The 15,333-nt window shown below is 39.5% G+C and overlaps 1 protein-coding gene across 1 annotated transcript in view; it reads left to right on the plus strand.

Moving 5' to 3' along the window:
- Nucleotides 1–15,333, plus strand: part of Scfd1 (sec1 family domain containing 1) — an 82,447-nt gene that overhangs the window by 744 nt on the left and 66,370 nt on the right. Inside the window, exons 2-4 of the mRNA XM_059279644.1 lie at nt 9,849–9,919; nt 11,729–11,817; nt 15,011–15,101. Of these exons, the coding sequence (XP_059135627.1) occupies nt 9,849–9,919; nt 11,729–11,817; nt 15,011–15,101 (251 nt within the window). The remainder of the gene's footprint in view (nt 1–9,848; nt 9,920–11,728; nt 11,818–15,010; nt 15,102–15,333) is intronic.

Genomic DNA, 15,333 nt, shown 5'->3' on the forward strand with positions numbered 1-15,333 from the left:
AGCATATTTGTACAACTTCCATTTATTCAGAAAATATGAAGATACATATTACTTCCCTTAACTTTTCTTTTTATTATGAGATACTCCTGATTTTCCTTATTTTCTGTCAACAGCTCTAGTAACTTGGTAATTGCATTTGGCCCCAAAATAATGATTTATACATAACTATATATATATATTTATAATATATATATGATTTATATATACTACTTGTTGAGAAACTATTCCAAAGAGAATAGAAATATGTTGTGAGCCATCAAGAATGTTTACACTTTAATTCTCCTGAAATTATGCTCATTTGTATAAAAAAAATTATTGGTTACAATCAGTACAACATACCAGAAGATTTTTGGACTGTACCTGATTCCTTCCCTTGCCTTAAAAAAAAAAAAAAAGAATTTGAGAGATTTGAATGTAGCATACTGAACAGAAAGCATACTGAAATGTGCTTTACATTTCTCAGTAGATAATTCAGTAAAACCTGTGAGACACAGTGGAGCAATAACTTAAATGTTTTCGAAAGTCCAAATATGATTTGAGGAATGCTTGATAATTCATTTTATTTGCAAACAATTAAAAGCCCAGCTTTTCTTAACAGTTTGGGTCCAATGGCTTAATAAAACCAATGAATTAGATCTTTCTACCCATGAGCAAAACCGTTCTGGTGAAAGGGAGCCTTTTAAACATTGAATTTATAGAATAGTACATTTTTAATATGCAAACATTGTAAAGCATTAAAATCTAATATCATATTTTGTCTTGTAGAAGAAATTCCAAACGGTCTTATTAAATAAGAAACACAAGGGCTGGAGAGATGGCTCAGTGGTTAAGAGCACTGGCTGCTCTTCCAGAGGACCTGAGTTCAATTCGCAGCAACCACATGGTGGCTCACAACCATCCATAATGAGATCTGGCGCCCTCTTCTGAACTGCAGGTGTATATGCAGACAGAACACTGTATACATAATAAATAAATAAATCTTTAAAAAAAAAAAATAAGAAACACAAGAGCCAAATACCGAGTTAAAAGCCCAAGAGATCGGAGCCTTTAGCTTACCACTCGCTGCCATCCTTCCCCTGAGAGAGAGCTTCTCCTGTGTGACTCGTCTTTTTATTGCCTTTCTGTTCTACCTTCTCATTGGCTTTAAACCCAACCACATGATTTCCTCATCACTGCCTGTCTATATAGACCTCCAGGTCTCTATGGTTGGTACTCGGATTAAAGGTGTGTGTCACCATGCTGGCTGTGCCCTTGGTCACACAGAGACTCTGCCTGCCATGTGATTGGATTAAGGGTGTGTGCTACCACTGCCAGACTTCTGCTAAATGGCTTGCTATTAGCTCTGACCCCCAGGCAACTTTATTTATTAACATACAAATAAAATCACATTTCAGCACGAATAAAATATCACCATATTGTCTTTTGGTGGAAATAAACTTCATTGTAGCAAGAATCCACATTATTACTATCTTGCTTATGCTACATCAGTTATTAAGTAGTTATTAAACTGAAGTGGATCCTGCCTTATTTTCAGAAGAATAAAATCCTTTGTGTTATAACATTAGAAGTAACATGCCTTTAATCCCAGCACTCGAGAGGCAGGTGGATCTCTGTGAGTTCGAGGCCAGCCTGGTCTACAGAGCGAGTTCCAGGAAAGGCGCAAAACTACACAGAGAAACCCTGTTTTGAAAAAGAAGAAGTAACATTTCCTTGATTTCTATTGAGAATATTTAGGAATAACAATCCTTGAATATTCTAGGTAAACGATGCTTTGATACAAAGTAGTTTATAGTCAGTTTGGATGGATGAACTAGTAGTTTATTTATGTGCTGAGAATTTATCATTGTTTTAGGTGGTTTCTGTTGTTGTCTTAATTTTACAGATGAAGAAACTAAGATACAAAGTCGTTAACTAGCATGCCTGTTTCTTGCTTTGTCTTCTGAAATACCTCTGTCACCTCAACTACTACTTTGTGAAGGCTTCGTGGATTAAAGTAATATAAGTTGCCTGTGACTCTTGCAGGTTCTTACTTATCTCCTTGCTTCTCAGTGTTGCACAGTCCACATCAACTGCTCTTTCTCTTATTGTGATCTCATCTGGCCTCTTTGTTTTAAGTATTTTATATGCTGGTGTCTTAGTTGGTGTTCTGTTGCTGTGAAGAGATACCATGACCACAGCAACTCTTATAAAGAAAACATCTAATTTGGGGTTGCTTTTAGTTTCAGAGATTTAGTCCATTATCATCTTGGAGAGAATGGCAGCATGCAGGCAGGCATGGTGCTGGAGAAGTAGCTGAGAATTGTACATCCAGATCCCCATGCAGCAGGAACAGAGAGTCGCTGGGCTTGGAATGAGCTTTTTGAAACCTCAAGGCCCAATCCTGATGACACACTTCATCCAACAAGGCCACACTTCCTACTCATTTCAAATAGTGCCACTCTCTGGTATCCAGTTATTCAGATCTCAGAGCCCAAGGGGGCCATTCTCCTTCAAACTACCACAGCTAGTGATTCCCAGGTAGACCTCTATTCTGAATGCAGGCCATTTGATATCAGTTAATGAAAGCTTTGTTCTTACAGTTGCTTATGTAAAACTACATGTGATTTTCTCTTTTTCTTTTTTTACTTTAACTCAATTCAGATTTTTTTTTTTTTTTTTTTTGTTTTTGTTTTTGTTTTTTGAGACAGGGTTTCTCTGTGTAGCTTTGCGCCTTTCCTGGAACTCACTTGGTAGCCCAGGCTGGCCTCGAACTCACAGAGATCCGCCTGGCTCTGCCTCCCAAGTGCTGGGATTAAAGGCGTGCGCCACCACCGCCCGGCCAATTCAGATTTCTTAGTAAATCATTCCAGTTTTACTCTACAACTGTCCGGTACATGTTGCTATCCCCAACACAGTCTCCTTGAGTTTCTGCCTGTAGTTTTCGCTTTTACAACCTTGTTCCCTGTCGTTCTTTTACAGATAACACCTACACTAAATATGACACACATTTGCCCCAAACCTTCTAATAGCTTCTTATTTTCCTTATGTTATAAGGAAGTGATCTCCAGGTTCACATATGAGCTAGTCTCTGCTTACCTTGCTCACTTTATTACCTTCCCCTGACCACACACCTGAATACTCCCACCCTCTGCATTTGTTTCCTCTTGGTGAGTGACTTGTATGGCTCACTTCTTCTAGGTATTTACTCAGATGTGTGTTTCTCAGGAGGCCTTCCCAATCACTATTTAAAATTATACCCCACCTCACTTTTCTCCTTTCCTGGTCCCATTTTTCTTCACAGCATTTAGCATGATCTCATACATCACATGTTTACTTATTTTGTAAATGGCCTTTGTCCCTCATGAAGAATAATGAAAATTGCACAAGGAAACATAATTTTTATTCAGTTTGTTTGTTTTCCTCTATGTGATCCCCTATACTTAGGGCAGTATCTAGCACATGGTAAGCACTCACTAAGCATTTGTTGAATGGATGGATGGATGGATGGATGGATGAGAAAACCATTCATACAAATAAGTGAAGAAAATTTTCTAGGTAAGAGTGAAGCTACCTTAACCAAATGTAAGAATGTAGGGTAATATATTTAGAGCCCATAAAGAAAATTAATTTATCTTTTCTGTTAGAGGCAATGATTTAAGCATGGAGAGTTAAACTCTGATGACGTAGAATTGCATTCTTTTATCACTCTTTAAACATACGCCATGTGCTTCATTAGCAAATTAGTTGTATCAGAATGTCTTTGAACAAGTTAGCCAAGGCTCAGAGTTGGAGAAGCTTTCCTAATTGAGCCAAGACTGATGTGATATTATCTGCTGCTACTGGCCTTTCATGATGAGATGAACTAACATCTATTAACTCTGGAGAATGTCAGGTGCCAGCTTACATGGCAGCCCAGGCTGTGGTTCTTCATGCTTGCCATTGAGGCAAGAATATGACTGCTGCTTCTAGAAATAGGGTTTTCTTGTGTCTTTAGTGCCTGGGCATAGAAGGAAAGCACACTGAGAGCATAGTCAATGCAGGAGCATTGGGTCCGTACTGTTTGTGTGTATGTTTGTGCCATACCACAGCCTCTGCCACTCTTTGAAGTGGGCATCAGTTGTTGGTAATGTGTACTATTGTATAGAACCAACGTTTTGCTGGGAAAAAAAAATAGGCTGGACTGGCAAGATGGCTCAGCAGGTAAAGGCGCTTGCCACCAAACCTGATGACCCGAGTTTGATCCCCAGGACCCACATGGTAGAAGAAGAGAACCAACACCCACAAATTGTCTTGTGGCCTCCACACGTATGGCATGACATATGTGCATACATGCAGGTACACACAATAAGTAAACGTAAAAAAAGAGAAAGTTTATATAATCACATAAATATCCTAATTTACTTAGCTCTCTGTATCCATGGTTTCTGCAACTGTGGATTCAGACAACTGCAAATCAAAACTATTATAAGTAAAATGTGTCTGTACTAAATGTGTATCGACATGTCATTGTTCCTTAATGCAGTACAACAAACAACCTGTCATTTACTTTGGTCTAGGTACTAATACCTTAAAGGAGTCCCCCTAGGTTAGATGCAAATACTATACCATTTTATTTTTAAAGTATCATCAAAAAGATTTATAATTAAATGTAAGGACTTGAGCATCTAAGGAGTTTTGGTATCTAAAAGAGGTTCTAATGGGGGTGACTGGACAGTGTGCTGAAGTGCACTCTTTTCAGTGATGGTGCTGAGCAGCATTACACCTACCTCCCTTAACTTTTAAGTGTTTATAACAGCTCTTTCAATAGGCGGATATGTTGGAAGGTTATTTGTTTGTGTATTAGATACTGCTGTATTCGTAGTTTGGTGCTGCACAAATTCTAAATGGTGTTATAATAAAAACCCAGAGACAGATATTAGGGTAAATGCTGAAAGATCATGGGACACAAGCCACAGCCACTTCTCACCTTGCCAGCTCCTCAGCCAGTCCACGAATCCTCAGACTGAATGCCTCTGAGTCCTCAGCCAAAAGACCTCTAGTTCCTAAATCTTCACGCCTTCATGCCTTCCTCCACCTAGTCATTTGGCTTCCTATCTCAGCCTTCCTAGTGCAGGGATTAATGGCATGTGTGCCTCCCAAATACTGGGGTTGAAGGTGTGTGCCACCACTGCCTGGCGCTGTTTCTCTCCTAGACTGAATTAATCTAATGTAGCCCAGGGTGGCCTTGAATTCACAGAGATCCAGATGATTCTCTGCCTCCCGAGTGCTAGAATTAAACGTGTGTGCCACCACTGCCTGGCTTTGTCCTCTGATCTTCAGGCAAGCTTTATTTCTTAGATTACAAACATTACCACATTTCAATAATAAAAGAAGGGTATAACTAATATAAGAAAAACTATATACAGTAAGTACAATAACTATATACAATATATAGTCAAGAATTACATTAACAATATCCAGTCCATTAACATTTGACAAATTCAGAGAAAATATTCTATTATTTATCCTATTTTGGTAAGTCCAAAGTGTAGAACCTAATTTACTTTCTATCCTAACTTGTATTACCAACCCAAAACTATCTTTTGATGTCTTTCAAACTTTTACACCTTAAACCTCTTTAGTAAGTTGTGGTGATATATTGTGTTCCCCAATATATATGTGTACCCTAAAACTTATCTGGGGTCAGAGAACAGAACAGCCACTAGATTAGACATAGAGGCCAGACAGTGGTGGCACACACTCTTAATCCTAGCGTTCCTGAGGCAGAGATCCATCTGGATCTCTGTGAGTTCAAGGCTACACTGGAAACAGAGCCAGACATGGTGGCACACACCTTTAATCCCAGAAAGTAATGGCAGGAAGCAGAAAGGTATATAAGGTGTGAGGACCAGGAACTAGAGGCTTTTAGGCTTTTAGCAGCCATTCAGCTGAGACCCTCAGGGTGAGGACTCAGAGGTTTTCAGTCTGAGGATTTGTGGAAACAGGATCAGCTGAGGAGTTGGCAAGGTGAGGTTGGCTGTGGCTTGTTCTGTCTCTCTGATCTTTCAGCGTTCACCCTAATATCTGGATCCAGGTTTTTTATTAATAAGGCTATTTAGGAATTCATGTTACAGTGAGTTTCTTTTCTGAATTTGTTCACAAGGAAAACTATAACTATCTAGTCTTAACTCCTACAGAGACCTGTGAAGGAAATAATATTATCTAAATAAATAGGAAGTGCAGGCAAGCGATTTCCAAAAAATGTGAGAAATGATAGAAACAACTGGCTGCCTGGACAGTCACTCAAGGTTCCTCTGCAGTGTTGGAGCATCCATCTTCAGCCTACAGGCCTAGCATATCTGACAGACTTATCTATGAAGCCGAATTTTCTGAATTCTGGGCTGTCCTACTTTTTCTTGGCAAAGTTTGGCATTATTATTTTTCTTCAAACCTCTGGAAATCACCTCTCCTCTCCAAGCATCATCATGGTTATGAGATTCAATATTGATTGTATCTCAGATCCATTCCTCTAAGGGTGCTGATCTTGCCTTTAAGGGCCTAATTACCCTTTTGCATTGTGCATTAGCATTTTGAAAAGCCAGAGATTCAATTATTATTTGTGTAGCTTTCTGAATTTAGTATCATTCTATTTACTGCTAAAGTCAGTCTTTGTAAGAAATCAGTGAAGGTTTCTTTTGGGCCCTGTATAACTTTAATAAATGACTCAATTTTCTTTCCTACTTTTTCAATTCTGTCCCAAGCATTCAAGACTGCTGTGTGGCATAAAGCCAGGGTGTGGTTATCATATAAAGACTGTCTTTGTATATTAGCATAATTGCCCTCTCCAAGTAGTTGATCTTGGGAAATTTCCACACCTCTAGCCCTACATCAGGTCCTCCATTGTTATTGGGGACCAGCCTCCAAACCTGCTGTAACCAAATCTCTCCAGTCTTGAGGGATAATTCTTTTACAAGTTGACCATGAGTTTAACATCTGCTTCACAAATGGTGAGTGCATGCCATATGAGACTATTGCTTCTTTGAATTTCCTCAAATCTAACATTTGCACAAGAGTCCATTCAGCTCTTACACAGTCTTGGGAATATCTATCATTTGGCAGTTCCTGTAAGGTTACTGGATAAATTAAGGTTGGCTGTTTAAAAGCCTTGGGCTGTTTCTCTGTAACCTTATAATGCAAAGCTGAGATTGGTTCACCTTTAAATTCCTCTGTCTGGGTCTGAATATCTCTGTGATCTCTTTTAATGCGTTTTTCTAAGACTTGTATCTTAGCACTCATATCAACCAACTTGGCATTCATAAATCAACTCTTTTAAAGATAAAATAAGAATGATCAAACCGATAATGTTTATAATTGATAGTATGTCAGTCCCATCTAAGTTAATTATCCTCTCATGTAATTGTTCCATTTTCAGATCATTTAGTTTATTACCAAACAGAGACCAAACTCCTTCCATTGTAATAGTGTTCCCATTTATTTTTAACGTGGGAAAAAAACCTCTCTTTTAACTAATTTCTCCCTTTAAGAAATCCCAGTTGACTTACCACATCTGCTGACATGCCGATTCATCACCACAGTTTGGACTGTAGATTACTGTGCATTACCTAAAATTCAAATGCTTTTAAAAATCAAAGTAGCCTGGCATGATGGCACATGTCTGTAATTCCAGCACTTAGGGGGCCGAGGCAGGCAGATCTCTGTGAGCCTGGTGTACATAGTGAGTTCCAAGGCAACCAGGGCTGCATAGTAAGGCCCTGTCTCAAAATAAAGTAGATTTCAAGGTAGCCAGTCCTTTTTTTTTCTGTGTTTTTTATTCTGTGTGTCTTTTACATCATATGTCTTGATCCCATTCATTTCCCTATCCCTTCACATCCACCCTCTACCCCTGCACCATCCTCCCCAATAAAACAAAATTTAAGAGAAAAAAGGGGAAAAAATTCAAAAAGGGAGAAAATTAAAAATCTCATCATGGAAGCTGCAGTGTGACACAGTGAGTCATGCTGTAAACCTCTTTGTCCATATATCTTTACTTACAAGTGTTGATTGTAAAGTCATTGGTCTGGTTGAGGCCTCTGGTTTCTGCTACACTATTGATGCTGGACTCTCAGTAGGACTCTTCCTGGATGTTGGGTTTTTGCCCTGTGTTGTGGAGATCCTGCAGCTTTGAGTCTGCGTGTCAGTTCCCTTCACATGCTCCAGCAGATCATAGATGGGATGGATGTTGGGGTGGGCCAAGTCATAACCCTTTTCTGGGCCAGGGCACCTGTAGAGTTGGTCTGCCAGCCAGTTCTCCCCTGTCCTCACCACCAGGGGGAGCTCTCCAGCACTGCCCAGACAAATTCACCTCTTGCAGACGTGAGCGAGGACAGTTCTGCTTTCATGCCCTCAGGGTCGGCTCCCCCACATCTGAACTATCAGGGCCAGCTCTATTGTGTTGCCCAGGCGAGGTACAGGGGCTCTCTCCTGAGTACTGCAGCTGGTGAGAAGTAGGGACAGCCCTCCAATTCTTATGACCCCAGGGCCAGCTCCTCCACCTGTCTCAGGCATTGATGGGAGGTGGGGCGGAGGGCATTTCCCTTCCTCCCATGGGTAGCCAGACTTAAATCCCTGATTTGTACATTTTCTTGAATGCTTGGCCATCTCAATTTCAAGTGCTTGCATGCGGGAGGTCATAGGTTTGATCCCCAGCACCACATAAAAACTAAGAAGTAGCCGGGCTGTGGTGGTAATCCTGGCACTCAGGAAGCAGAGGCAGGCCTATCTCTATGAGTTCTGGGCCAGCCTGGTCTACAGAGCAAGTTCCAGGACAGGCTCCAAAGCTATACAGAGACACTGTCTCCACAAACCGAAACAAAGCGGTTGTTTTGTAGCTGGTGTGGTGGTGCATGCCTGTCTGTAATCCCAGTATTTCTGAGGTAGAGGCAAGAACATTAGAATTCAAGGTCATCCTCAGCTATATGTAGAACTTGAGGCTGACTTGCTGAGACTATATCTAAAAAAGAAAAAAAAAATGTCACACAAACATATGCACACACAGAGATGTAACACCAGTATAGTAGATTTTCATTTTCTTTAGAAAATGTTTTTTATCTGCTGTGGTCTGTGAACAGATGAGCAATAAAAACCACAAAGTACTGCCGCATATAAAGCATGACTGCTCTGGTTTTTGAAAGTGGTTAACTTCGGTTATTAAGTATCTATTGCATTATGAAGTCTCATTTTCCCCCAGGACTATAAAATAATTAAGTTGTATAACCTTTCAGTGGGTTTATTGGCTTATACTCTTGAGTAACTAAAAAATAGACCTACTCTAATGGGTTTCCATTTGAAGCAGTTAAACATGCTATAGATATCTTTGTTTTTATAAAGATTGTTCTTAATCTATGCTTTCAGCCAAATTGTTAGTAGACAACAGTAGCAGTTAGCTATTAAGGCAGCTGCAAGTTCGTGATCAAAGCAATTTCTTTTGGTGCGTGTATAAAAGGCAGTGTGAGATTGTCAGGAGAAACAGAAAAGTGCTTTTTCAGGAGTGTGAGGTTTCTGTTTGTCAGTTTTGTTTCCCACAATGTCAAGGATCAAGTCCATGTGTGCTGGGCAAGAGCTAGACCACTGAGCTTTATCCCCAGACCCCCAAGTGCTTTTTTTCTGAAGTTTTCACAGCTTCTTTTGGGACAGGTACCTTCTTTTTTTGCTCCCAAATGGATGCCAGTTGGCTGTTGATGAAATTATCTTATAAGCTCTGACCCTAGTTTTTACACATCCCGTCATTGCATTAGTCAGTTTTGTTAGCATTCACTTATGCGTTTTGTTTATAGTGAGGAAAAAACAAAAGCCTGCTCTAAATAACTGATGGTGTAAACTTTTCTTTTCAGTGGCTCTGAAGCGCATGTTGAATTTCAATGTGCCTCATGTTAAAAACAGCACTGGAGAACCAGTATGGAAGGTAAGAGCTGCCTTGGTGGGAACTGTGGCCTTTTCTTAGCCCTGAAATGATAGTAATTGGAAGAAATTTCTAGTATATTTTAACTAGAATTCATGAATATTTTTGTTTTCTTTATTAGCCCCTAGACAATACAATTGTGTACATAGCATGTGTAGTATGCAAGAGGATCGTGTAGGATAGGTACAGTGCTCTGTCATTCTGTAGAAGGGACTTGAGTGTCCAAGGATTTGGTAGCTGGGAAGGTCCTAGAACCAAACCCCCAGAATATCTAGGGACTATGTATAGCTCCCCCCTCTATATATACATGTAGTTGTGGTAATGTTTACTTTGTAGATTAGGTACAGAAGAAATTACCAATAGTGATTATTGCCAGCATCTCTGCTCCTGTGTTTTCAAGGGATTGTAAGGGAAAACAAAGGTTACTGGAAGGCAGGCACTGTGGGAATGTGGCATAGATCTGTGATATAACGACACAGCATTGGGTGACTGAAGAGTGGGAGGCACACTGGACACAGATTGCTCATGCTGTAGGCACTGTAGAGCAGAACTGCAGGAGGCTTTGCTAGAGTGGACTAGGACATGGGAAACTTGTTCATGCTGCTCCGAGTAGTTTACATTATGGGTTGTGTAGTACTGTAATTCTCCATTTAATGTCTTCTGACCATGCTTGTCTACAGATAACAGACTGCAGAGGTAGAAAGTGCAGGTAAGGGGCTACTGTATGCTGAAGGTTTAAATAGAGAGGAGTTTTGAAAGATGGAGCACCTTTTAGAGGCACAGCAGAAAGATTGTAGCTTCTCTAAAGAGATTCCTGGCGTTTAAGAACAACATGTACTAACAGTAGCAGAAGTTCACCTCATAGCCGTTTCTTTCTCTATGAAGAGTCACTACGACACTTGGACAGCCAACCGTTGAAGACCTCATTAGTTAGCCCAACCTCCAAAACTAGTAGTGAATTAGCAGGCTGAAGTGGAGTTCCGTATCTGGGGACATTTGTTTTATTTGTGGTTTTTGTTCGTTTTTGTGGTTGATATTGTTAAGACATTGTCTTGAGTTGTAGGCCAGGCTGGCCTCAAACTCAGTGCCTCTACCCCTGAGTGTGCCATTACAGGTATGAGCCACTGTGTCAGGCTTAGGGACTTAACATTTCAAGTCATTGTCTTTGTAATGTTGGAACTTGCTATATTTTAGGGTTTTTATTTTATGTCTATGGGTGTTTTCCCTGCATATATATGTGTGTACCATGTGAGTGCTTGGTGCTTGCAGAGGCCAGAAAGGGGTATTGGATCCCCTGGAACTAGATTTTCAGATGGTTGTGAACTGCCATATGAGTGGTGTGAATGAAACCTGGGTCCTTTGAGGAGCAGCCAGTGCTCTTACCACAGAACCCTATCTTCAGCCCCGTATCTTAGTTTTAAAGGGGGCTAAGTTTTTATCTCATCTTTACATGGTCTTAGAAAGGATATATATATATGGACTAGGAAAAAAAATAAGGCAAGTATGAATTTGTTGTATGTTTAAAGTTCTTTATCAGAGGTTAAATAAAGACTCTATAGTCTGATTTTTAAACTTAGAATATTTTATAAAAAGTTTCTAAAATTGTTGTTTTATTTAAACCTAACTGATAATATTTTAAAGAATATATAACTATACGGATAAGCATTTGGGTAGTGATGGAAGTACTAAATTGAACATGGGAAAGAATTCAGTATAATGATACTAAATGAACTTACTTCAGTGTTATCTTAATGTGGGTTCTCCGTTGGTTGTTCATTAATAATGATGTTTAAACAAACCACTTTTTTAAAGGTACTCATTTATGACAGATTTGGCCAAGATATCATCTCTCCTCTGCTGTCTGTGAAGGAGCTGAGAGACATGGGGATCACTCTGCATCTGTGAGTTTTAACATATTTCTAACAGTGCATTTGTTTTCACATTTATTGAGAAAGATTTCTTTGCTCACCTTGAAGTCAAATTTTGAAGGACTGTTTGCAGAGAAAATTAATGTTAAGTCACAGTACCAACGTAACCCTTTTTCTGAGGTTAAAAATAGTTTCACTCTGAGGCTGTGTAATTCCAGAATTTCAATATTTGTTTCATTTTCCAGTATTCTTGAATATCTTTGAAGAAAAGAAGTAGTGCTCTTTGGCATTCCTCAACCTCTAAAAGATTTTACCTAATTTAAATATGCTTTAAGGGTCTAAATTAGTTTATCAGTAACATGAGCATTTTAAGTGACTAAATGAAGTAATAGCCATCAAATCTTTGCTTTCTTGATTGCTAAGTTTAATTGTCTGATATGTTTGATAATAAATTCCACTACTTTATAGACATCCTGGTAGACCATCTGGAAGAAAACTGTACCTGAAGAGAAGCCAGTACTCTTATGTACTAAAGGAATCCAATATTATGGAGTTTTAACCTGCTTATGTTTTGTCTATTTATGATGTTAGAATCAGTTTTTATTCTATGATATTTTATTTAATTGAAATATACTATTTTACTCATAATATAAGATTGCCAGTGAGTATCATATCAGAATTTGCTTTGATCAGCTTAAAATCTTCAATTGTGTAATGAGTTAGAATATTATGTAGCGTTGATTCTACTTTTAAAAAATTGTTTATCTGTATGTGTAGTGGTTGTGGGTAGGCACATGTGGAGGTCAGAGGACAACTTGTAGGAATCTTCTCTACTTCCACCATTTGGGTTCCAGAGTCAGACTCAGGTCTATAGGCAAAAGGTGCCAAAAGCACCTTTACCTGCTGAGCCATCTCGTCAGACCCTGGTAAATCACACTGGCCTTGAACTCATAGAAACCTACCTGGTTCTGCCTCCTGAATGCTGAGATCAAAGGCATGCACCACCATTCTTCTGTTATGTTGATTTGTTGGTTGTTTTGTTATTTTAAGATTTATTTTTAGGGTTGGAGAGATGGCTCAGCAGTTAAGAGCACTGGCTGCTCTTCAGAGGACCCGGGTTCAATTCCTAGCACCCACATGGCAGCTAAAATGGTCTATAACTCCAGTTCCAGGTGATCTAGAACTAGACACACATGACACACAGACACACGTGCAGGCAAAACACCAATGCACATGAGTAAACTTTTAAAAAAGGTTTAGTTTTAAGTATGTGTCTGTATGTGTGTCTGTGTGGTGTTATACACACATGCATAGAGGTGCTGTCAGAGGCCAGAAGGCTTCAGATCCTCCGGAGCTGGAGTTTACAGATGGTTTTAAGCTGCCTGACATGGGAGCTTGGAATCAAACTCGGGTCCTCTGCTAGAGCAGTATATGCTCTTAACTACTGAGCCATCTCTCCAGCCCCTCCTCTTACATTAGATTTGAAATTGCTAACATTAATTCTTACAGACTAAAGTGGTCTTGATGCTTGACAGCTTGAAGCTGTCCTTACACTAGTACTTTTTAAATATGTCTGGCTTACCACTGGCACCTTACTAAGTATTTAACTTCTTTATGTTACTAGTGAACAGACTATAGTTCAGAAAATGTGACTGCCACATAGTTGGACAACTAGTTAATAACGGAACTGCTGCCATGTTTGTCCACTAGTGCTGTGCTGTTTGTCTGATAACTCACAGTGGCTTAGCAGCAGTGACAGACAGAAGTGAGATCCAACTCCACACTGGTCCGAGGATGACAAGATAGTCTGCTTATTGGAGAGTAGAGGAAGCAGAGAACTGTTGTCAGCAGAGCATAGAAAGGCTGTATAGCCATGGACAGTCCCTGACAGCCTGGCCTCGCCTGAATAAAATCCATCTGTGATTTTATGCTCTGAAAGCTGGTGTAGGCCGATTTGAAGGAAATAACCACAGGTTTCTAGAATGGTGGTTATTACCATGTGCATAGTTGGGCAGTCAACACGCAAAGAAAAAAGCCTATGACTGCCATCACTTACTTCTCATTGCTGGACAGATGGGAGGTTATTAAATGCATCTCTTCTGGCAGCATGAGCACTTTTCACTCTTGCTGATTACAGAGAGGTGACTAAAGAGTTACATACCTAGAATGCTACCATATTTCCTATCATAAACATCATAACTAAAATGTTACAATGATGAATAGTTTTATAATGTGCAATTGAGACAGTTAAGTGAAATTATTCCCTGAATCACCAAGAGAAAACTGTAGCATGTCACCATTGAGATTCTTAGATGATCTCCTGTGCATTCTCTTCAGAAGCATTGATTGATCAAAGTAGAGTTGGAAATGTAGCTCAGTGGTAAAATGTGCTTAGCATATGCAAACTCCTGGTTTCAGCACACAGCATCATGCAGAAAATAAAAAGCAACAAAAAGCAGTTAATGTTAGGCTGTAAGGAAATATTTTTTTACTTTTCTTTTGTTTTTTTCGGCTGGCCTCGAACTCACAGAGATCCGCCTGGCTCTGCCTCCCGAGTGCTGGGATTATAGGCGTGCGCCACCACCGCCCTGCCTTCTTTTATTTTCATTTTTAAATGGTGATTAATCCATGTGTGCTTAAATTCGTACATTCCCTCCAAAGGTACCAACGTTGCTTTCCTCCATCCACCCTCTCCCTGTATTTCTATGAAAATGATGTTGATTTTGAATGTATTTAGTTGTCCTTCAAGGAGGGTGGTGGTAAAGGAGAATGTCTGTCCATACAAAATACTAAAATGTGTAAATAGGGAAAAAAAAGAAATGTGCCTACAAATGGATGTTGCTAATGCCAGCAATGTGGATTTTTCTTTCTCTTTCTAAGGGAAAGGCTGGGCTAACGAGTAGGAGTGTTGTGAGCACTAGTCACTGAGCTATAGACTTCTAGTTTGAGAAATACTCTTTAAATGTTTTTAAATTTATTTTTATAACATGTGCATTGGTGTTTTGCCTACATGTCTGTATGGTGATGCTGGAGCCCGTGGAACTGGAGTTTAACAGATAGTTTGAGTTGCCATGTGGGTGATGGGAATTGAACCCAGATCCTTTGGAAGAGCAGCCAGTGCTCTTAAGTGCTGAGCCATCTCTCCAGCCTGGGAAATGCTGTTTTAAACTGTCTTTTTAAAAAGTGCCTGAGGGGAAAATGACTTGTTGCTGTTTCTGTCTTCTAGTCTTTTGCACTCAGACCGAGACCCGATTCCAGATGTCCCTGCTGTGTACTTTGTGATGCCAACCGAAGAAAATATTGACAGAATGTGCCAGGTGATCGGGCATTCTTATTTTATCTGAAACTTAAAATCACCTTATTGTTTGAATGTCAAAGCAGACTTTTTTCTTTAAAAAAAAAATCTTAGATGCTCATTATAGAGAATCATAAATTCCTTTACCAGCTTCCACTTTGATTTTTGATACTATATTTTAATAGAGTAGATTCATATTTTTTGGCTGCAGAAGCATTTTATCAGTAAATACTAAATCTGACCTTACTAAAGAA

The sequence above is a fragment of the Peromyscus eremicus genome, chromosome 14, assembly GCF_949786415.1.
Source record: "Peromyscus eremicus chromosome 14, PerEre_H2_v1, whole genome shotgun sequence".
Taxonomy (NCBI): Eukaryota; Metazoa; Chordata; class Mammalia; order Rodentia; family Cricetidae; genus Peromyscus; species Peromyscus eremicus.